This window comes from Theropithecus gelada, chromosome 1 (genome assembly GCF_003255815.1).
Source record: "Theropithecus gelada isolate Dixy chromosome 1, Tgel_1.0, whole genome shotgun sequence".
NCBI lineage: Eukaryota > Metazoa > Chordata > Mammalia > Primates > Cercopithecidae > Theropithecus > Theropithecus gelada.
In genome coordinates, this window is record NC_037668.1 from 71,809,145 (window position 1) to 71,831,842 (window position 22,698).

A 22,698-nucleotide genomic window follows, 5' to 3' on the forward strand; every position below is an offset into this window, starting at 1 on the left:
CTAGCCCGGGCTCCCACCTCCGTCCTCGGGCCCCTCGAGTCACGTTCTCCTACTAAGCAGTTGGGCCGCAGCGCCCCGCGCGGGTCTGACCCGGAATGCCTGCTGGCCGCGGTAGGCCGAGGACAGGCGGGGCTCTGCAGGTCCCCAACCCACGTGCTCCCGGCCGCCTCCGCAGGGCGCCGCCTTCCGGCTAGGCGCAACATGGACTACATTTCCCAGGGTGAACAGCGGCGGGGCCTAGACTCTGCGGGGGCCTGGGGCGGCGTGCCGCTCCACCGCCTGCTCAGGGGAGCGCGGACTGGCGCGAGGACAGGGCTAAAGACCCGGAATGAGTTTCCGCGCAGTTCCGCTGGGCCGTGCCGGGCGGTGCCGGGCCGTGCCGAGCCAGAACTGGCGAGAGTGGGGGCCTGAGTTGCGGTGCCGGGGACAGGCGCTCGGGGCAGCCCGCGCCTTGCCGAGGTCCCTGCCCCGTCCCGGCCGGGCGGGCTTGTCTGTCAGTCACTGGGGCGGAGGCAGCGGCGGTAGCTGGGCTGTAGCGGGGCGGTGAGAACAGCGCGGGCCAGGCCGAACGGAAGGGACCTGCCACAGCCCCTCAACTCCACGGACTCTTCGCCCCAGACTCGCGGAGCTGCATCTCCGCGCTTCGTCGGACGCCTCCGTAACCACGAAGGGCTCTCTCCCCCGTGACCCTCCAGCCCCATGACCTCTTCATAGCACCCGAGAGCTCACCCAGGCGGGGGTGTTGTGGGTACAGGCCATCGACCTTGTGACCCCTCAAGAGCCAGGGACTTGGTTTCCCCCGCAGGCCTCCCTCCCCAGTGACTCCCTCCACACAGATTCTGGGGACAGAGCTGTTACCTACCACTAGGATCCCTGCCTGAGAGCTCCTCATTGACGGCTCCTTCCTCGGAGTCCCTTTCATTGGGTCTCCTAAGAGCACCCCTTTTGGCCTCTGGCCAGCCTCCCACCCCCAAACGAGGTGGGGAGGCCTCGGCAGCCATGCCCGCCCTGGGCTCCCCCTCACCCCACCACTCCCTGGGCACCCAAGCCGGGGTCTAGCAGGGGGCCAGCAGCCAAGGGGCTGGGGCAGGAGACAGATCAGGGCCCACCTCCCTGCCAGGGAGGGAGCAAAGATGGAGCGGCGGGAGGAGCAGCCGGGGGCTGCAGGGGCTGGAGCAGCACCAGCCTTGGACTTCACTGTGGAGAACGTGGAGAAGGTATGAGGGCTCTGGGGTGGGCACTCCAGTGACAGAGCAGAAGTTCTGGGGACTGTCACTAATGGCAGAGCTCAGGCCTGGGCTGGGTGCCCGCTGGTATGGTGCCCCCAGAGCACCTGGCATTTGCTGTCTATCTGGGCAGGCAGTATTGCAGTGCCCTAATGGGCTATTTTTGTCTTTCCTTACAGGCAGGTCCCCTGTGGACAGATACTCTAGGGTCTTGGGATGGTCCCTTCAGGGTGCTGTGACTTAGCCTCCCATCCAGACTGGCTATTTTCCAGCTCTATGGGAACTGCATGAGCAGTGCAGTAGGAAACTGGGAACCCAGGAGACCTGCAGCTCAGTCTCCTGGAATTATCCTGATGCCAAACCATCCTGGACCTGATTTTGTTGAGCCAAGGGCTCAGAAAATGATCTGGAACTAAAACAATCTGGGTTGTTTCCACTCTTTGAAGAAGGGTCCTTCCTTTATTGGATGGAAGCCAGACCAGTCCTGAGCAGGCAGGCCTGGGGCGGTCTCCCTTTGTTTTGTGCTGAGTCCAAGGGTCCTGGCCCAGCTGGGAGCCTTACGGGGCTCCTCCCTACTCACCTGCCCACATAGCTCCCTGCCATGGCCCTCCCAGGCTCCCCCACTGCCCAGCCCATCTTTCTGAACTGCCTCTTTAGTTCTTTTTTGTATCTGCTCCCTACAACCTGAAATGCAGGAATGCATACACCCTGGGATGAATGGGGAGATAGGGCTCCCTTACTTGAAAGCAGGGAATGATTGCAGATGCTCACTTGTTATCCTTAACCCTGTGTGCCATAACAAATAATGAGGATGCATCTCTTCTGTCTGCTTTGGCATCCCTGAGGGGCCAAACAAGGGCCAATGGCCATAACTGGCTGTCAGGGGTACGAATAGAGCTAAGCCTACTTGGATGGAGCCTGATTAAGGGTCAGGGTCCTGGCCACACTCTCCCACCCCTTGGAGCAGGGCAGTGTTGGCATGGTGGCGCACTGTTCCATGTGCTATTGGGAGATAAATCTCACTGTTTTCTTACTTGATAAAGTCCCATTGGAATTGAGACCCTGGGGATTCTGCTAATGGAGAGCACTAGGCGAGGTGTTTGCCAGGGCTGCAGCTATGGCCAAGGCTTCTCTGGATCAGTTGGTTGGACATGTGCCCTCTGAGGAGTGTTCTCACCCTCCCCTCCAGTATATCTGTGCCCCAGGGCTGCCTGGAAAAAGTTTTTGTCCTGCTCTGATTTCACACTGGCTTTGGTGCCAGCATCTGGAATGACCTAGGGATGATCCTGGGGGAGCTGAAAGGAGCTGTTGGAGTTGATGGGAGCAGCTGTGCCTGGGAGGGTCAAGTCCCCTCAAGCTGTTCCATGCCCTTCTCAGACTTAGCTTCATCCCTGCGAAGCTGTTCCTTCCACCTGGGCTTTGCCCTCAAGTGCCTCCCCTTTGGGGAGATCAGCTTCCTCTTTTTTCACTTTTCCTGTGGAGATTCCCTCTCTGAACCCATAATGTTTTACTATAAGGAGAAGAGGATATGGTAGAGCATGAACAAGGTTCAGGCTCTCAAGATATCAGCAGGACCCCAGGCCCAGGAAACACTGCAGAGCCCTGAGCTCTCCCTGCTCAGCCCCCCAGTCAGGGAGAGGGAGCACCCTTGCAGGACCAAGTCACGCCTCTGTTCTGGGCTCTGGCAGGATCCAGAGTGGCCAGCACCTGTTCAGTCCTGTGCTGTCCTGCAGGCGCTGCACCAGCTCTACTATGACCCCAACATTGAGAACAAGAACCTGGCTCAGAAGTGGCTGATGCAGGCCCAGGTCTCCCCACAGGCCTGGCACTTCAGCTGGCAGCTACTGCAACCTGACAAGGTACCAGAGATCCAGTACTTTGGGGCCAGTGCTCTTCACATCAAGATCTCTCGCTACTGGAGTGACATCCCCACTGACCAGTATGAAAGCCTAAAGGCACAGCTCTTCACCCAGATCACCCGCTTTGCCAGTGGCTCCAAGATTGTACTGACTCGGCTGTGCGTGGCACTGGCCTCACTGGCTCTCAGCATGATGCCTGACGCTTGGCCATGTGCTGTGGCAGATATGGTACGACTCTTCCAGGCTGAGGACTCACCAGTGGATGGCCAGGGTCGCTGCCTAGCCCTGCTAGAGCTACTGACAGTGCTGCCTGAGGAGTTCCAGACCAGCCGCCTACCCCAGTACCGCAAAGGCCTGGTGCGGACCAGCCTGGCGGTGGAATGTGGGGCTGTCTTCCCGCTGCTGGAGCAACTACTACAGCAGCCCAGCTCACCCAGCTGTGTGCGTCAGAAGGTGCTCAAGTGTTTCTCCAGCTGGGTGCAGCTGGAGGTGCCACTGCAGGACTGTGAGGCGCTCATTCAGGCTGCCTTCGCTGCTCTGCAGGACTCAGAGCTCTTCGACAGCAGTGTGGAGGCCATTGTGAATGCCATCTCACAGCCTGATGCCCAGAGGTGAGCTAGTCCCCACCCGTGCAGAAGACAGCCTCTTTGGCCAGCCACACATCCATCCATCCATCTGTTCAATGAACATTAATTGAATGTGTATTGATACCTGGTCCTATGCTGGAGATAAAGCAAGGAACCAAAGAAGACATGGTCCCTGTCCTCATGGTTCAGACAGGGAGGCAGACATTAAACAACTAATTATCAGTTATTCAATTAAAATATTTGACTCTCTTTTCCTTCTCTCAACTAGTCACCAAGTCCTGGCTGTTCTCCTCCTGACCACATTGCAAATCTATTTTTTTTTCCATTTCCATTGCTACCACCTTAGTCCAAGCTGTCATCGTCTCTCTCCCCAGGTTACTGTAGAGCTTGTCCTCACTCTTATACCCTTCATTGTCCCAGCAGCCAGAGTGATCTTTTGAAAATGGGGATCTAATCTTTCTGATCAGAAGCCTTCAGTGGCGTCTCAGTGCTCTTAGGTTAAAGCTCAGAATCCTTAATGTGACTCATAAAGGTGCTGCACAGTGTGGCATCACCGGCCTCATCTCATGCTACTCTCCTTGCTCTCTACACTCTCACACAGTTTCTTTAATTCCTTGAATGTCCCATGTTCCTTTCAGCCTCTGGCTCATCACATGTACTTGACACCTTGCCTCAGCTTAAGCATAGGGAAGTCCTCAATGGATTCTTAAGGCTAAGTTTGATCTTCTCTCTTATGTTACCTCAGAGCTCCCAGTATTTTTCCTTCTTAGCCCATAACATGATTTCTCTCACCTCTGTGAGGACAGGGACTCTGTCATTTTACTTTGTCACATTGTGCTTGGCACATGGTAGCATCTGATGTTTTTTGAATGGAGGAAAGTAGGAGTTGCCTGAGTTAGGAGGGGTGGGGATGGAAGGGATTGGGGGAGGAGGGTGGAGTGTTCTAGGCTTTAGGAACCACAGCAGCTGCAAAGACTTGTGGGCAGCATCATGATATATTCAAGGGCCCTAAAGAAGTGAGTGTAGTGAAGTGTTTGTTTTGCAAATGTTCATTGAGCATGTCCTGTTTTGGGCCTTGTGCTGAGCTCTGGGAGCACAGAGACAAATCCTTTAGCTTCAGTCTCTCCGGAGCTCACAGTCTAGTGGACACATGAATGGCAAGTACAATCAACATGATGAATCCTCTGATGGAGAATGCAGGGGCCTTCAAGAACCCAGAGGAGGCTTTCACTGAGTCTGAGGGCTATGAAAGGATTCCCAGAGGAAGTGACAACCCAGCTGTGTAAGAGTTAGCCAGATGGAAGTGATGGATAGGGAGGACATTCCAGACAGATGGAAGAGCCCAAGCAAGGGAAGAGTGAAAGCCCAGAGGGTCTGGTGATCTGTAAATCATTAGGTGTGATTAGACAGCAGGATTTAAGGGCCAGAGTTATAGGAGACCTGGGCCCAGATCATGCAGGACCTTGGCCAAGTTTAAGATTTTGATCTTCATCCTGAAGATGATATAAAGATATTAAAGGATTTTAAGCAGAGAAAATGGCCTACTGAGACTTTTGGTATGAGCTGGATTAGAAAAAGTGAGTTTGGAGGCCCTGACACTGACATTTCAGAGATGGGGCTTTGGGACCCTTGGCAGAATTGGAAGGGAAAACCATTGAAAGAGATTTCATGGACAGTGGCTAACGACTCAAGCCTTGGCGTTAGTCACATCTAAATTTGAATCCCAGAATGTTCACTTATTAGATCTGAAATCTTGGATAAACCATTCCTAAGCCTCAGTTTCCTCATTAATAAAATGGGGATGATATATCAACCCCACAGAGTTGTAAAGGTTTAAATAGGATAATGTGCATAAGTCCTGCCCCTGGTGTTCAGTAAAGAGTATTTTGACTCCTTGAGTAATGGGAGTTCTTTTGTGGTCTCTGCTGGGGTTGGGATGGTCAGCAGCATGCATTTGTATGTTTGGGTTATTCATACGTCACATGTTTTAAAATGGGAACTGTGTGTGTATGTTCTTCATTTATACTTTATGTGATGGTAATGGTAACTGTTAATGGTTAATGGTAACTGTTTGTTTATTTATTTATTTATTTATTTTGAGACAGAGTCTCACTCTGTTGCCCAGGCTGGTGTGCAGTGGCACAATCTCGGCTCACTGCAGCCTCCGCCTCCCAGGTTCAAGCGATTCTCTTGCCTCAGCCTCCAGAGTAGCTGGGATTACAGGCGTGCATCACCACACCTGGCTAATTTTTGCATTTTTAGTAGAAACGGGTTTTTGCCATGTTGACCAGGCTGGTCTTGAACTCCTGACCTCAGGTAATACACCTGCCTCGGCCTCCCGAAGTACTGGGATTACAGGCATGAGCCACCATGCCTGGCCAACTGTTTATTTTTTAAAAGAGAAACATAGTTACTATTAAATGGATTAAGGCCGTTTACTTTTAGAATTGGTCATAAGAAGTAGAACCGGAATCATGCGATAGAAAGTGGGCCTAATTGTTCAGTGGCTACATTTGAAAAGGAGTTGGTTTCATATATATATATGTGTGTGTGTGTGTATGTATGTGTATATATATGTATATGCACACACACACGCACACATACACACATAGATAATGTGCTTAACGACTGCCTTTTAAAACTTTAAACATTGGGGTTGATTTTAAAAAATAAAAGATTGTTTCGGTATGAGGATTAAATAAGAGAACGTGAAGCTTTTAGCATGGTTCCTATGTACTCCGTAAACAGCAGTTGCCAGTATTTGGTGTCATTATTGTGTTGGCAGTTATTATGATACCTATCCCCCGGCTTCCCAGGCTTTCCAGCTTAAGGTGGATACCTAGTCCCAGATCAAGGCCTCTCTTGGCAGCCTGAAGCTCAAGTGCTGGGTGGGCTCTGACAGTTGGTGACTAAGGGAAACAGATCAGGGCAAGTGTGTGGGTGATGTGAGGTGTCCTTGGATACACCCAAGTTTACCCGCCCAGCCAGTCTCAAGGGCTTTGGCAGGTAATTGATGCCCCTTCTCCTCTGAACGAATGAGCGAGCAAGGAGCCAGTGAGGTAACCCACAGCCTCCTTGGCGCCCATTGGCTGCAGCCCCTTGGTTGCTTAGCAACTCTCCCCATTTTCTCAGCTCTGCTCCTGAAGTGAAGCTCTAATTGCAGGTCTGGGCTGAGCTCCGTGTGAGCAGCAGCGGAGGAGTCCCAGCAGCCCTGCCTCGGCTACTTGAACTGACCGATTGGAGCCAGGCCTCTTGAACCCAGCCTCAGCTGCAGTCGTAAAGACATCCTCCCTGTCTCCTTCCCCCAAACCTAGAAACCTCTGGGACCTCAGACTTGTTCTTCTGTCCACTCACAGGTCGCAGACACAGGTGCTCAGGTGGTAGGAAATCTATGCAGGAACTTCTTCCCATGGGTGAGCTGCATCCAACCCAGAATCCGAGCCTGGTCCTTGCTCTACCCAGTCTAGTTTCCCAGCTTTGGCTTGTGAAAGTCACCTTCAGTGGCTTTGACTCCTGGGTCATCCAGGCACGCCTTCCCTAGGTGTCCTGACATTGGCCCTCCCCTTAGCTAAGCTTGCACTCAAGTCACCCTTTTCTTGCTCCTCCACAGCTGCTGCTGCTTCCTGGCTCTCTCCTTTGAAATGTATTTTTTTTCCAGAAATATGTTTTTAATGCTGGAAAAGCTTTTCCTTGGGAGTTAGGGAGGGAGGGAAAGTGAATTAGGCAGGCTGTTGGGGGCTCCCATCAGTTAGGACTGGAGATATGGGCTGAGATGCACATAGATCCTTTGGGGAAATCCTGGTTGGGCCCTGAAAGAAAAGCAGACCTGTAGCAGTTTAAGGGGAAGTTTCAACCTGGATTCTGCTTCTAAGTTGTATGACCTTGAGTGATATGATACTCTGAGCCCTTTGAGGCTGTATTATCCTTGATTTGTTCTATTATGAGGCTCAGATGAGACACATTAAGAACCTTCACTGAGTATCTGCCATCTGCATAAACTTTGGCAGGTGGAGGAAGGAGCCTTAGAATACAGTGGAGATGCTATGGGGGTAGAGCGCTACCTCCTGCACCCATCTCAGTTGCTGAGGAGCTTGTGGGCCATAGCCTTGGCCCTGCCCTTTGTCTTTGTGCCAGAGTCTGGCCTGAAAATGCCCATTGTCTGGTGGTGCAGCCCGTGTCAGGGTCAGGAGACTGAAGCTATCCCAGCCGTCTCCAGGCAGCACCCCCTGGGGCTGTCTCTGGGCTGGGGATATCCTGGCATGGATGACTTTTCCTACCAGAATGGGGATGTGGAGAAGGAGGCCGATGTCCCTGGGCTGGTTGCCTCTTTTTGTCATTCTCATCCTCCCACCAAGGATATGAGGCTACTGCCTAGCAACCTGCTTGGGGCAAGTCCAGATAGAACTCCTTCTGGGATCCTCAGTCCCCCACTCCCTAAAATAGATTGCTATGGTGACATTATGATTGACAACAGAGGGGTCCCAAGCACCTGATCCCTACTGTTAGAGCGTGGCTTCCTCTACTTAGTCTCATCTCCACAGACCAAGGTGCTGAAGAGGGATCCAGTGGGCTGAGCCAGGCTTCTCTCAGTCCCCTTTGTATACTGGGCTATCTATCCTTCTCCTTTAGAGATCGTTGTGTTTCAGGGCTCTGATCTGGACCCTCTTATTTTTTTTTCTCATTCAACACATTCTCCCTGGGCAATTTTCATCTACTCCCATAGCTTCAATTACCAGCTGTTAGCTGATGACTCTCAAATCTATGGCTTTTGCTCTAACCTCTATGCTGGGTTTCAGGGTTTTATATCCAACTCTTTCTAGATGCTTCTACCTGCATAACCTATCAGGTGTCTGTGAATCAACTTATCTAAGACTGAGCTTATCACCTTCCACCTCCCATTAAAGGTGTTGCTATTCCCCATTCCTCACCCTACAGGTCTCAGTAAATAGCTCCACCATCTATTTAGTTGTTTAGCCAGTGACCTGAGAGTTGCCTTTATTCTTCGCCTTCCTCATATCCAGTCAGTCGTCAAATCCTGTCTGTTTGGCCTCTTAGCTCTGAGTTCATTATCTACTTCTCTCCCTCCGTGCTGCCACCAGACTCCTCAAGAGTTGGGATTTGGTGGTAGAGAGTAGAGTGGATGGCAGGGGTTGATGCTCTCATGAGCTGTTGCTGCCTTCCAAAATCTTTTTTTTTTTTTTTTTTTTTTTTTTTAATCAGGGCTTCTGATCCTGTGTTTACTCTTCTGTCTCCCACTCTTGTTCAATCACCCCTGCCAGACTGTATCAGTTTCCTAGGGCTACCATAACAAAGTACCACAAACTAGGTGGCTTTAAAACCAAGCAAATTCATTGTCTCACAATTGTGGAGGCTAGAAGTCTGAAATCAAGGTGTTGGCAAGGCTGAGCTCCTTCTGAAACCTGTAGGAGACTCCGTCCTTGCCTCTTGCTAGCTCTGTGGTTTGCTGGCAGTCTTCAGTGTTCTCTGGCTTCCAGCTACATCACTCCACTCTCTACTTTAGTCCTCATGTGGCATTCTCCCTGTATGTCTCTGTCTTCACATGGATGTCTTCTTATAAGAACACCAGTCATATTGGAGTTCAGGTCCATCCTACTCCAGTATAACCTCATCTGCAATTATCTTATTTCCAAATAAGGCCACATTTTGAGGTACTGGGGATTAGGATTTATCAAAAAACGTATCTTTTTTGTGGGGACATAATTTGACCCATGCGAGTCTGCCCTCTGGCGCCCCAAACTTCATGTTATCACCACATGCAAAATATATTCACTTCATCTCAACCTCCCCAGAAGTTGTAACCTAGCTGGACGTAGTGGCTCACACCTGTAATCCCAGCTACTCCAGAGGCTGAGCAGGAGACCGAGTCTCTTGAGCTCAGGAGTTCGAGACCAGCCTGGGTAACATAGCAAAACCCCATCTCAAAAAACAAAATCTTCACCCATTCTGGAATCAGCTCGCAGTCCACCTGGAGAACACAATTCAACCCGTAATACCAACCTTCTCATACTTCCCTCTCAGAGTTCTGGGGGCTCTGACCTAAGGTTCTTCCCAACATAGGGAACATCAAATCTGCCATGTAGACCCTGACCCTTGTTTTGCTTAGGATTTAATAAGGGGAGGGGAGCTTTGAAGAAAGACAAGGAGATTATGCCTTTCTCTTAAAGCCAGTGTGGGGGTGAGCAGAGAGCTCTGATGGATCTTCTTACCTCATGCCTCTAGGTACGTGAACACGCTCCTGAAGCTCATCCCGCTGGTGCTGGGTCTGCAGGAACAACTGCGGCAGGCAGTGCAGAACGGGGACATGGAGACCTCCCATGGCATCTGTCGCATCGCTGTGGCCCTGGGCGAGAACCACTCCCGGTAAGGGGTGGAGCAGCTGGGGGTGGGATAGTAGGGCCCTCTAAGAGGTGGGGTTATGGAAGTCCCTGGAGAGGTGGAATGACCTGACTGTGTCTCCTCCTCCCCAGGGCCTTGCTGGACCAAGTAGAGCACTGGCAGAGTTTCCTGGCACTTGTCAACATGATTATGTTCTGCACAGGCATCCCTGGCCACTATCCTGTCAATGAGACCACCAGCTCCCTAACCCTCACATTCTGGTACACGCTGCAGGTGTGTCTGTGTGACCTCCAGTAGGACTGGGCTGTGGTGGAAGAAGGTGGATCATGGGCTTCTGTGGCTGCTGGTGAGGTGGCTAATTGTCTTCCCTGGCTCTCTCAGGATGATATTCTATCCTTTGAGGCAGAGAAGCAGGCTGTATACCAGCAGGTGTACCGGCCAGTCTACTTCCAGCTGGTGGATGTGCTTCTGCACAAGGCCCAGTTCCCTTCTGATGAGGAATATGGATTCTGGTCCTCAGACGAGAAGGAGCAGTTCCGAATTTACAGGTGATGGTAGCAGGCCAGCTCCTCTAAAATGGAGTCCAGAAATAATGAAGGCAATGAGGGAAGGGGCCCAAGGCCAGGCTTTCTGAATTTTGGGACTCCTTTCTCTGTTTTCTAGGCATTGTTGCAGAGTTGTGGGGGTACTGGGGTAGGCTCCTGGGCTTGGGGGCAGGATCCAGGGTCAGGATCCAGGCAGTATAAAAGGCCTTCATCTGCTTCTCAGGGTGGACATCTCAGACACGCTCATGTATGTCTATGAGATGTTGGGAGCCGAGCTGCTCAGCAACCTCTATGACAAGCTGGGTCGTTTGCTTACCAGCTCAGAGGAGCCCTACTCCTGGCAGGTACCTCCCAAGCCTGATTCCCTCAGCCCTCCCAGACCTGTCACACCCTCCTCCTCATCCAAGCCAGTGGCACCCTCTTTCCCCAGCACACAGAGGCCCTCCTCTACGGCTTCCAATCCATCGCAGAGACCATTGACGTCAACTATTCTGATGTGGTGCCTGGGCTCATTGGCCTCATCCCACGGATCAGCATCAGCAACGTGCAGCTGGCAGACACTGTCATGTTCACCATTGGTGAGACCTGGCACACACCCATGACCATATTCCCAGAGCCACAGCACCCCACCCCGGCCACAGCCAGCATGCTGGATTCTATCCAGAATGGGAGAGCCATGTGCCTACACACAGTCAGTGTTGTAACAAACTGACTGTCCTGGCAGGTCTAGGGGGTCCATCTGATGGCACACTGAGCTGAATTCAGTGAGGCTAGTTTACTGTCAGTGAAACGGCAGTACTGGGCTTCTGTTGAGTAACCTCTCCCTGCTTCTCAGCTGTAAGGCTCATGTTTGAGCATGCACATGCATATGTCCTCTGAATGGAGCAGTGCTCTGTGCTAGGGCTGCAACTTGACCCTGCCAGGAACTCTGCTTGCCTCAGAGACATGGTACAAAGCCAGTCTGGCCTGCCTCAAAGATCCTTCTGTCTCCCTCCTTCCTCCAGGAGCTCTGTCTGAATGGCTGGCTGACCACCCCGTCATGATCAACAGTGTTCTGCCCCTGGTACTGCATGCCCTAGGCAATCCTGAGCTCTCTGTCTCTTCTGTGTCTACCCTCAAGAAGATCTGCCGAGAGTGCAAGTATGACCTGCCTCCCTATGCTGCCAACATTGTGGCCGTGTCCCAGGTATGCAGGAGCCCTGGATGGTACTGAGCTTCAGAGCACACTCTGCACTGTGCTGATACTACATTCCTTCTTTCTCCCCCGCAGGATGTGCTGATGAAACAGATCCACAAGGTGCGGCTCAGAAGTTTCTAGGGGTCTCCTTGGGGGTCTTGTGGGAATCTCTTATCCCTGAAATCCTGTTTTTTGGCCTTCCCCTTCCTCTTACCCCTTATTCTCTGTGTTTTTCTTCTCCCAAGAGGCCCGTTTTCCTTCTTACCCCACAACTAGATGTGGCCAGGACTGACCATCCATGTTCTGCCCCACAGACAAGCCAGTGCATGTGGCTGATGCAGGCGCTGGGCTTCCTGCTGTCAGCTCTTCAAGTGGAGGAGATTCTTAAGAACCTGCACTCGCTTATCTCACCCTATATCCAGCAACTGGAGAAGCTGGCAGAGGAGATAGTGAGTGAGCTCTGGGGGCCGGGAGCAGTACTGGTACGCTGTGGCTGATGAGGGGTGAAGGTGGAGCTGGCCCTTAGAGCTGGGGCTCAGTGATCTGGGGACCAAACTGGGGCTAGGAGATCTGGAGCTTGGTTTGCTTCTCCCTGCAGCCCAATCCCTCCAACAAGCTGGCCATTGTTCACATCTTGGGGCTTCTCTCCAACCTCTTCACCACATTGGACATCAGTCATCATGAGGATGATCACGAAGGCCCTGAGCTTCGGAAGCTGCCAGTGCCACAGGGACCCAACCCCGTGGGTGACATTGTCTTTGCCATCCCCCCACCCCCACCTGTGGGAATGTCATTGTCACTCTTCAATTCTGTGGGTAATGTTGTCATTGTTCTCCCTGCCCCGTGGGGGTGATATATTTGGTCCTCTGACTCCATGAATGACCTATAATTGCCTCACTCTGTAGGTAGCAATGTCATTATCTCACTCAACTCTGTGTGTGATGTTGTCCTTGTCCCCAGCCCAATTAGGGTGATGTCATTGAGATTCCTCAGCCTCATGAGGGACATTGACGTTATATCCTTCAACCCTTAAGTGATGTTATTATGGGCCCCTGTTCAACCTCCAGCTCTGTAGGGCCTTCTACTTCAACATTTACTGTCCCCTGTGAGCACTAAGGATGCTCATTACATCCTCCACATGTAGTAGTTCTGGCCTTCAAGTTGCTCCCAGTGCAGAGGAAATTCAAGTTGCTCAGATTGTCACAAAGCAGTGTGATAAGTCTTGTGATAAGCTTGGGCACAGGTTTTGGGGTGACCACTTAGAAGCTGCTTGATCTGGGGCAAGCCTCAGCTTCCCATTAAAAACTGAGAACATTGAAATGTCTGGCTGACTCAATTCATAGAACTGTGCTGGATAGCAGATGTGGTCTTAAGTGAAGGTAGTTTGCATATTGTACAGTTCTTTACAAAGACTGCTTTGGTTGCTATTCCCAGAACTCCCTCCAGGATTTCTCCAGGAGAAAAGGAAGCCATGGGCATCGTGGCCTCTTTGCTTAACTCCCCAACCCAGTTTCAGTTAGCCTCTTGGCTTTAGACCACACCTGGGCCACTGTCATCCCACAGAGCTGCTTCTTTACATGGTAGTCATCATCCTGCCTTTCCTCACCTCCCAGGACCTCAGTCTGCTCTCTACTCCTCCGTAAGCTGGGAGAGCAGCTTAAGCCTGCATCTGTGCATTCCCTGGGGCTCCCTACCTCAAGCCTATTTGGAGGAGATAACATCTGCACTTCTTCAGAGGCTAGTCCATAGCCTTGGTTTTACAGAGCAGAGATAGGGGGGATTTTTTTTTTTTAAGTCTACAAAGTTTTTGTAACCTTATGAAGCACTTGTGATATCTCTGCTTTGCAGTTTGAGGCTTCCTTTGAGATGATCCCTAGAATTCAGGATATCCTCCTTTTTCATTCATGAGAGAGTTCAGCAAACCACTTCTTCCCCTAGGGGACCCATGCACTGGGTCTTCAGTGTGCATTCTGGGGTAATAGGTTTGAACTGCTCCCCTCCTCCCTGCTACCAAGTCCTTCTCAAGTGGGTCACAGTGATCAATAGCAGAAGCACTTCACTTCTTCCTGTGTCTTCAGGTGGTGGTGGTGCTGCAGCAGGTCTTCCAGCTTATCCAGAAGGTGCTGAGCAAATGGTTGAATGATGCCCAGGTTGTGGAGGTGAGCCCTGACCCTTGTCCTCTGCTCCCACAGTGACTGCTCAGAGGTATAGCAGGGTAAGATGTTACTGCCACACTTCAGCTTACAATGGTTTGGAGAAACAAGGGAGGTGAATCCTGCCCCATAGAGATAAGGAGTCTTTTGGGAAGACATTTAGAACTCCCCAATATGAGAAGTGCTTAACGCAAGAACTGTAATATTAGGGTCGAGTGACACTCAGGCATCTGTTTTAGCACCAGAGACCTGCCTTTGGTCCCTTTTCAATTCAGGTTTTTGTTGCTGTTGCTGCTCCCTGAGAGGAAATGGTAGAGATGTCAGTAGCAGGAGTTAAGTTCTACAGTTACATCCTTTGCCCCTCAGTGAAGGGCCTTTGCCCCTGCCTTTCAGGGTAAGGGTCAGACTTGCTTACGTTCTTTTGTTTGCAGGGCCAGGCAAGGCTTATAGGTAAGGGCCCGATTTTAGGCCCCCTCTGTGCAGGGCTTCAGCGCTGTTCCAGCCAGTCATGACCTGCTGACCAGGGCCCCTTTGTTTTCTTCCCAAGGCGGTGTGCGCTATCTTTGAGAAGTCTGTTAAGACGCTGCTGGATGACTTTGCCCCCATGGTGCCACAGCTGTGTGAGATGCTGGGTCGGATGTACAGCACCATCCCCCAGGCCTCTGCTCTTGACCTCACTCGACAGGTGGGCCTTCTGGTTGGGGCAGAGCTCCTGACCCTGGGTGGGGGTGGGTCAGATGGCTGCTGTGGCTGGGGTCCCCACTTGCATTCCAGGGATATTGCTCTATCCTGGTGAGACTGGGTCTCAGCTGACCAGCATTCCCTGCTTTCTTGTAGCTGGTCCACATCTTTGCTCATGAGCCTGCCCACTTTCCCCCAATTGAGGCCCTCTTCCTGCTCGTCACCTCCGTCACACTCACTCTCTTCCAGCAAGGTAGGTCCTGACCAGGGTCTCTGCTGCTGCTGCCACTGCCACTGCCTCTGCTTCCCCAAATGGGGAGCCAAAGCTGCCCACTCTGTTCTTCTCTGTCCCCTGAGTCACACGTGGGACTTGATGGGAAACCTGTGAGATCAAGCACAGCACCTTACAAATAGTTGAAACCTTAGGTTGAAGTTCATAAGAGGGTGAATGATGTCTTCTGCTGGCCTGCTGGGCTCAGGGCCAGTCTGGATATGGAAGAAGGAGGTGGGGGTGGGAGGTGGGCAGAGGCTCTGAGGGACTTGGGGCACTAGGCTGGCTCCTTTACTTTGGGATATAACGAAAAGTGGAAAGAGCATGGGCTTTTGAAGTCAACTAGACCTAGATTCTAAGTTCATCACCACCAACTAGTTGTGTGTCCTTGGGCAAGTCACTTACCTTTGCTGGGCCTTCATTTCCATATCTGTGAAACGGAGATACCATATACTTGAAATGATTGTTTACAGGTGTTAAAGTCACATCTTCTGGGCCCCTGGCTCGGGGGCTTTTGCACAGTGAAGTACTCAGAGACTGCTTGTTCCTTTCCCCGCATCAAGGCTTAGTCCTTTCTAGGCCTGAAGTCGAGTACCTTTGGCTGTGGTCCTAGCCCTCCATTCACTGTGGCCCTTTGCCTGAGAGAGTTGGGAGCAGGGGCTTCATTCAGGCTTCTCGTGTTGTCTAATCCAGGCTTCCAATTTGGAGAAACAAAAACAAAAAAAAAAACAACACTGCTCAGCTAGCCTCATGAGCCTTGCCTGGATTCGTGGTCACGGGTTTGAGGCTCCCCAGGGGTCTCGGGTGGTGCCCAGAGTACTTGCAGCTCATATCCTCAGTGCTTGGTCTCATGATCCTGGCCTCTGTTTCTGTGGGCCATGGAGTAGGTCCAAACTGGGGAGAAAACTGAACCAGAAACCTGGTGTGGTCATCCTCAACTCCACCTCTCCCACTCCCTGTACCCAATCTGGGACAAGCCCCATTGATCCTGGCTCCTGATTCTCTCTCGGTCGGTCCACTTCTACCCACCTCTGTGGCCACTGCCTCAGTTTAGGGTCTCACCTGGATTATCAGCAACCTTCTAGTGGGTTTTCTTGACATCTCCCCTTCTCTCCAATCTGTTCTGCACGCTGCAGCTATAATCTTCATGAAAACACAAATCTGAGCATTTGTCTTCCCAGGCTTAAAACCTTTTCATTGTTCCCATTGCCCTCAGCTTATTGTTCCATTCCCACCCACATGACAAGGCTCTGTCATGCCTCTCCTGTCCTCTCCTGCCGATGTCCTCATGACTCCAACATTCCAGCCACACTGCCTCTTCCTTACCGTGTCCCATTTGATCCCTGTGCCTTGCTCCTCTGACTGGAATGTCCTATGCCCTTTACTGGGTGAACTCTCACTCCTTCATGCCTTACAAAGGAGGAAGACTGCATCACTTCTCAAAGTAATTTTTCTGAGGCAGAATTGGGTGCTTCTAACTGTACTGAAACTGCATCCCGTACACACTGCTGAAACAGCACCGATCACACACAATAATCAGCTTTCATGTCTGTCTCTCTTACTAGACTAAGCCCCTGAAGGGTAGGGTTGAGTTTCTTCTCTCTGCATCCCCAGTGCCCAGAATGAGGCCAGAATACAGCAGGCCACAGACGCTGTTAAGTAAAGAAGAGGGAGGGCTCCCTGCCCTTGGAACCTTCTCACTGTCTGGCCCACCTCTAACAGGGTGGCTGCTGAATATCAAACCTGCAGGGTGCACATTGGGCCTCACTTTCTAGGACTTAAATAACTCAGAGTTCAGATACCAAAGGAACAGGCTTTATTTACTGGTGACTCTTCATAGCCTAGAGAAGGAAGCAGGGCAGAGATTATCTGCTTTACAGATGGGGAAACTGAGCATTTGTGGCTTGCGCAAGATCACACAGCTACTTAGTGGTGTCTTAGGCAGATGGTTTTGCACCACATCCTCCTCAGAGTGGAGAAGCCTGGGTAGGAGCTCCAGGTGCATGCCATATTCTTGCCTCAGGAATCATCAGAACTGGAGGCAGAAGTGTCCAACATCATATTTGTTGGGCTTGTTGGTTGTCTCGCTGGACAGGATGGCTCCCATACCTGTTACGCCATCCCAATCTTAGCCATTCCTTCCTCGGGCTCTGCCTTCCCACTGGACCATGGGATGACACGTTGACTGCTTTCCCTATTTCTTGGCATGTCCAGATGATGGGAACTAGTCCTCAGCCCTGAGCTTGGCTCTCTGCTGAGTCTGTGTCCATGTGGAGGAGCTTTGCTGGGGTGGGGCTCTTGTTTTTGGCCTTATGATGCTGTTTCCTCCTCTGGTTCCCTGCCAGTGACTTGCCAGGCCATCTCCAGAGCATGCTGGGCACTGCCATACCTAAGCAAGAGTCCTCTGGTTTAAGTGGACCAAATAGATTATTTTCCTTTGCCAGATCAAGAGCCCTAAGGCCATTGAAGTGAGGTGGCACTTACTCAGGCTCTGATGCCCTGGCCTTTCTAGGGCCCTCAGATAAACCACAAAAAAGAGATACCAAGGACTGACCCCCCCCACCCCCACCTGCCATCCCGGCTCTCCTCTTCAATAACTGGCTGCTGGGAGGTATGTGCTAGGAGCGGTGTAGGTCTACCCCAACCTGCCAGAGGCCACAGTAAGTGTGGTGGCCATTTCTTCAGCTATGTGGAGTCCAGAATTGCTCAAGTACCAAGGGAACACGAGGGGATGGCCCGAGGAGGAGTGGGGAGTAGGCGGAAGGCCCCTTGGAGGGAGCTGGGGCAGGCCCGTCCTTCACTTTGCCGTCTCTTTCTGTTGGGCTTCTCCCAGTTCATGGTTTTTGTATGTTTTGTTTCTTTATCTTGCTTCCTGCTGCTCATGTGCCCCCACGCTGTCTCCCTGCAGGCTCTCAGTCCCACATAACTATATGAGGTTGAGTTGCTGTTTGTATAATTTTTTCTTAAGTTCCATCTTTATTATATTTTAGGGCCCAGGGATCATCCTGATATTGTTGATTCATTTATGCAACTCCTGGCACAGGTGTGTTTTAGTTTTATTCATTCACGTTCTGTTCTCTCTCTTTCTCTTTCTCTTATGTTGAAATTCAATTTAAGCCTATTTTTAGCTTTCTGTTGACAAATTTTTTTTTTCTGTTCAGTTGAATAGAGTTTCTTCATCTGTTTCCGTGGAAGTTGACAACCCAACATCCTCCTTTAGTGCCCCTATGCCTCAACTAGCTCAGTCTTCTACAAAGACCAGGGAGAGGCTGATCCCGAAGGGAGGGAGCTGGGCTGGCTTCGGGTGGGGAATGGGAAAGGGAGGGGGTGGTGACTGCGCCCATCAGCTTCTTGTTGCCCAAGAAGTTCACAGGTAGGGCTGGAGTTGAAGGGCCTGGGGTTCACTGTCCCCGTGCTCCTGCCGGGAACTGCCTGCCTCAGTGCCCCCAGCCTGCTCCTGAGAGGTAGGCTGGGAGCAGCTCCAAAGCGAGGGGCTGAAGAGGAATGTGCACGGTGGAGCCCAGAGTTGGGCTGTTGGAGAGGTTGAGCTGCTGCTGAGAGGTGGAGTGCAGGCTCCACATTAGGATGTGTTTGCGTTTTGTATGTGTTTCAGTGTGTGAGACCTTATTTTGTATGTTTTGAGTTTGGTTTGGGAAGGGAACAGAAATCACCTGTAAGTAGTATGTGTATTGTGTTGGGTGCTGGGGTGAATGTGTGCCTTGATGTATGCTGTATGTTGATGTGTTGTGTGTTTTGTGTTGTTTGTTGATGTGTTAGGCCTTGATGGATTTAGAGCGTGGACATGGGTTGGAGGTGTGTGTGTGTTGGGTTGTGGGAGTGTGTATTATGGAGGATAGGAGTGTATGTTAAGTCATTGGTATGTCTGTATCAGAGTATGGTTTGGAGATGCATGTTGGGCTGTGGGGGCATGGAGTTAGTGATGGGGGCTTCTGTGTGTTAGGGGTTCCTAGCATGCAGACCCCCTAACCTGTGAGTTGGGGTAAATGGAGTGTTTCTTTGCTTAATCATTCCACAGATACTTATTGAGTGTGTGATACATGCTCTACTTTGCTAGGTACTGAGGATATAATGGTGAGCAAAAGCAGGCACAGTTCTTGCTCTCCTGGAACTTACAAGTCTAGTTTCTGGGGGAGGGGGAGGTTGGGAGGAGGGAAGAACAGGGAGTGTTCTGGGCCTGGATGGATATGTGTGTGGGTGTTTTCAAGGGTGTATCTTTGATGGGGAGGGTGTCTGAATGTGTGTTTGTGGATGGGTATGTTGGGAGAGTGCACAGGGGGACTGTGGCAAGGCTGAGGGTGTAGGTGTGTGGACATGGTTTGGGGATGTGCAGGTGTGATGTGTGACTGTGTAATGAGGGTGTGTTCCAGATGGGGAGAGCGTGTGTATGTTAGGGGTGTGACAGAGGTATGTAAGGAGGGCATTTCAAGTGATGGTGCATGTGGGGGTGTTTGCACATGAGTAAACATGGGGTAGAGGGGATGTGAGGGGCTGGAGGGTAGAGGTCTACGTGGTATGCACTGGGGGCATTGCTGGGGAGCAGCAGTGTTTGAGGATGGCTGGAGCTGTGCAGAGCATCTCCTGTGACCTGAGGATGTGCCAGTCATGTCCTGGTACCACTCGGGGCAGGCCATCTGTCCCCTTCACTTCATCTCTTCCCCCTTACCCACAGCAGCACTGACTCCTTGGTGGGTGTATGGCCGAAGAGGGCCTGGACACAGGGTACCCTGGGTGAAAGATGGGGCCGAGGCTCCAAGGCTCCTGCTGTACTTTTCCTCTTCTTGAGCAGGAGCTAGAGGGTGCCTCAGGAATACAGGAGGGACATGGGAGGAGGGCTGTTGGGCTGAGGGCTCCCTGTCTGGCTGCCATCTCTTCTTCCTGCTGCCCTATTCACAAACCTGGGGTGCTTAACTCCCTCTGTGAATCAACATGAAGTCACTGCTGGCAACCTAGAGCCTGCAAGACATCTGGCCCTGATGGAGGGAAGAGGGAAAGGTGTCTGGAACCCAAACTTTCTGCATTATCCCCACCCCCAACCTCTCTCACATACACCCGTGCATTCATGTACACATACACGTACATAGCATCCCTTGAGCTGTCCTCACCTGACCTACTGAACTCTGAGGTGGTCCGGGTCCCCCAGAGATGGCTGGGTAGCTGGTTTTGGCAGCCTTTACCTGTGAGGTGTGAAGTTGGGGGCTAGGGTGGCAGGTGAGTGGGGGGATGGTCCTTGGAGCTGGCTGGGGCTGGGCTTACCAGCTCCACCTCCTGCAGGCTCTGAAGCGGAAGCCAGATTTGTTCCTGTGTGAACGATTGGATGTCAAAGCTGTGTTCCAGTGTGGTAAGTGGGGCGAGACGGACGGGTGGGCCTGGGGCTCCCCTAGGAGGATCCTTAAACTGATCTGCTTCTGCCTGTCCCACAGCTGTGCTGGCCCTCAAGTTCCCTGAGGCACCTACTGTCAAGGCCTCCTGTGGCTTCTTTGTGAGTCCCATGCTGAACCCTGACCCACTGCCACCCCAATGCCCTGCCTGCCCAGGACTCCAGACAGTAGGGCTGGGGTGTACAGGTCTTGTCCTCAGGGAGAGCTGGGAAGGAGCTGGGCTGATGGGCCTCTCCATCCTCTGCAGACAGAGCTGCTGCCTCGGTGTGGGGAAGTAGAGTCTGTGGGAAAGGTGGTACAGGAAGACGGTCGTATGCTGCTCATAGCAGTGCTGGAGGTGAGATGGAGCAAAGGGGGGTTTGATGGGAGTGAGGGCCCCACACTGCTGAGGCAGCTGGCCTTCTGGGAGGCTTGAGCCTTTGGTTCCCTAAGCTCTCAGATTCTGTTTCTTTTTCAATTAAATGGCTGAAAGTTGTTAGGATTGCTGTGGGGATCAACTGGCTCTCAAAAAGCGCTCACCGTGATGTGGTTTGGCTTAGGAACTGTCCAGAGGGCCTGGGGCAGTTAGGCATTCTTGCTGCAGAAGGGGCAACACCCTGGTGTGCTGAGAACCCCTCTCCCTCAGGCCATTGGGGGCCAGGCCTCCCGCAGCCTCATGGACTGCTTTGCCGACATCCTGTTCGCCCTGAACAAGCACTGCTTCAGCCTCCTGAGCATGTGGATCAAGGAGGCCCTGCAGCCACCTGGTTTTCCCTCTGCCCGCCTCAGCCCTGAACAGAAGGATACCTTCAGCCAGCAGATCCTTCGGTGAGCAGAGCTGGGGTGGGCCTGGGCTCAGGCAGAGAGGGGGCAGTGGTGGTGGCTGGTGCTAACCTGCTCTCCCTTTTCTCCTTCAGCGAGCGAGTGAACAAGAGGCGGGTGAAGGAGATGGTGAAGGAGTTCACACTGCTGTGCCGGGGTCTCCATGGCACAGATTACACAGCTGACTACTGAGGGGTGCCCCCATCCCACCCACCCCTTCTCTTCACCCTTCCCTATCCCCAAAGAGTAAACCTGGACCCTCACTGCTGTCTCTGCCTCCTTTCTGCTGCCACCACCACCTAACTGAAAGCCTGGGTCCAGAAGGCCTGGGGGAAGGATGAGAGGATGCTTGGACCAGGCCTGAGAGGGAATAGTAGGAACACCCTCTAGCTCCCAGGTTGGAAGAGATATTGCTGTAGCCAAGACACCTAGGCTGGAGCCCTTCAGAATACTGCCATTGCCCTTGGGGTGGGGTGGTTGCACTAGTGTCATCAACCCCGCCATCCCCATTAAATTAGTCCCAACATGCATGTATGCATACATTTATTTAATCAACAGCGCTGATTACTAGGCCCCTAGCTCTGTCCTGCATTATTCTGCCCTGAACAAAGGTTGATCTAGTCCATAGCTACCATGCCAACCTGGGAGAATGGTAAGGAAGTGAGGGAAGGCTTCATGGAGAAAGCTTTTGACAGGAATAGCAGGCTTCCTAGGTACAGGACTTGAGGCTTTGGGCTGCAAGTGGGGTAGGGCTGGGTCCATTTGGTAGTGAAGAAATGGAGTGGGGTTTTGACTTCCAGGAGGGGTGTCTGGTGTGGAGTTAAATACAGCATCGAACTTGCATATGGTTGAGGAGGGCTATTGAAAGGGACTGCGTGTGTGTGGGGAGGGGGGGTGGGTGGGTGACAGGGAGGTGAGGGAGAGAAGATCTCAGCCGCAGAGGAGAAAAGAGGAAAGTAGGACCTAGTGTCCATATGTTCACTGCTCCCCGCTTACACAGGACCTCCAGCACAGGATGGTCAGGGATCAGTCAGCACCAGGGACAGCTCCTGACCTGCTCTTGCTTTTTTCCCTTAGCAGTGTGGCCTCCCTTTCTGTCTCCTCAGCTATAGTTTCACCTAGGCTGCCTCTCAGGTACCCCAGGCTTCTCCTCAGTAAGATCTGAAGAGCAGGACTGAGTTCTCCCCACTTTTATCCTTGAGCTTTCAATCTCCTTGTGGGTGATGGGGAATTGGTTACTCCCACATTCCTCCCATCCCTTCCCTGTTCAGTAGATCTGGGTTTGATGCTGATTGTGCTACTGAATTCGTGTCTTATTACACAGGCAGTCTCTTTGAACCTCAGTTTCCTTGTCTGACAGAGGTATGTAAAGAGGGCATTTCAAGTGATGGTGCATGTGAGAGTGTTTACACATGAGTAAACATGGGGGGTAGAGGGGATGTGAGGAGCTGGAGGGTAGAGGTCTATGGGGTATGCCCTGGGGGTATTGATGGGAAGCAGCGTGTTTGAGGATGGCTGGGGCTGTGCAAAGCATCTCCTGTGACCTGAGGATGTGCCAGTCATGTCCTTGGTACCATTCGGGATATTTCTTACTCCAAAGACTGTAAACTCTAAAAATGAAGTGCGTAATGTACAGTAAGTG

General features: G+C 52.0%; 1 protein-coding gene across 2 annotated transcripts; it reads left to right on the forward strand.

Moving 5' to 3' along the window:
- The first annotated feature begins 245 nt into the window (after window positions 1-245).
- On the forward strand, window positions 246-21,586 carry IPO13 (importin 13). 2 transcript variants are annotated; one of them, XM_025390155.1, is made up of 20 exons: window positions 246-1,217; window positions 2,960-3,696; window positions 9,913-10,053; window positions 10,161-10,302; window positions 10,411-10,577; window positions 10,798-10,918; window positions 11,005-11,152; window positions 11,579-11,760; window positions 11,845-11,871; window positions 12,066-12,200; window positions 12,350-12,493; window positions 13,830-13,910; window positions 14,452-14,589; window positions 14,742-14,838; window positions 17,847-17,899; window positions 20,149-20,215; window positions 20,298-20,356; window positions 20,503-20,592; window positions 20,881-21,062; window positions 21,152-21,586. In XM_025390155.1, the coding sequence occupies exons 1-20, from the start codon at window positions 1,134-1,136 to the stop codon at window positions 21,246-21,248; spliced, it is 2,892 nt and encodes a 963-aa protein (XP_025245940.1). In that variant the 5' UTR covers window positions 246-1,133; the 3' UTR covers window positions 21,249-21,586. The 2 variants fall into 2 exon arrangements, with proteins under 2 accessions (XP_025245940.1, XP_025245930.1); XM_025390145.1 differs by lacking the exon at window positions 246-1,217 and having other exon boundaries at window positions 1,923-3,696.
- Window positions 21,587-22,698: the final 1,112 nt, after the last annotated feature.

Excerpts from the sequence above, each read along its gene's own strand:
- IPO13 (XM_025390145.1), top strand. The coding sequence starts at position 2,765 with ATGAACAAGGTTCAGGCTCTCAAGATATCAGCAGGACCCCAGGCCCAG. Across the intron at positions 14,839-17,846 it reads ACTCACTCTCTTCCAGCAAG|GGCCCAGGGATCATCCTGAT; the intron begins GTAGGTCCTGAC and ends ATTATATTTTAG. Across the intron at positions 20,216-20,297 it reads CAAAGCTGTGTTCCAGTGTG|CTGTGCTGGCCCTCAAGTTC; the intron begins GTAAGTGGGGCG and ends CCTGTCCCACAG.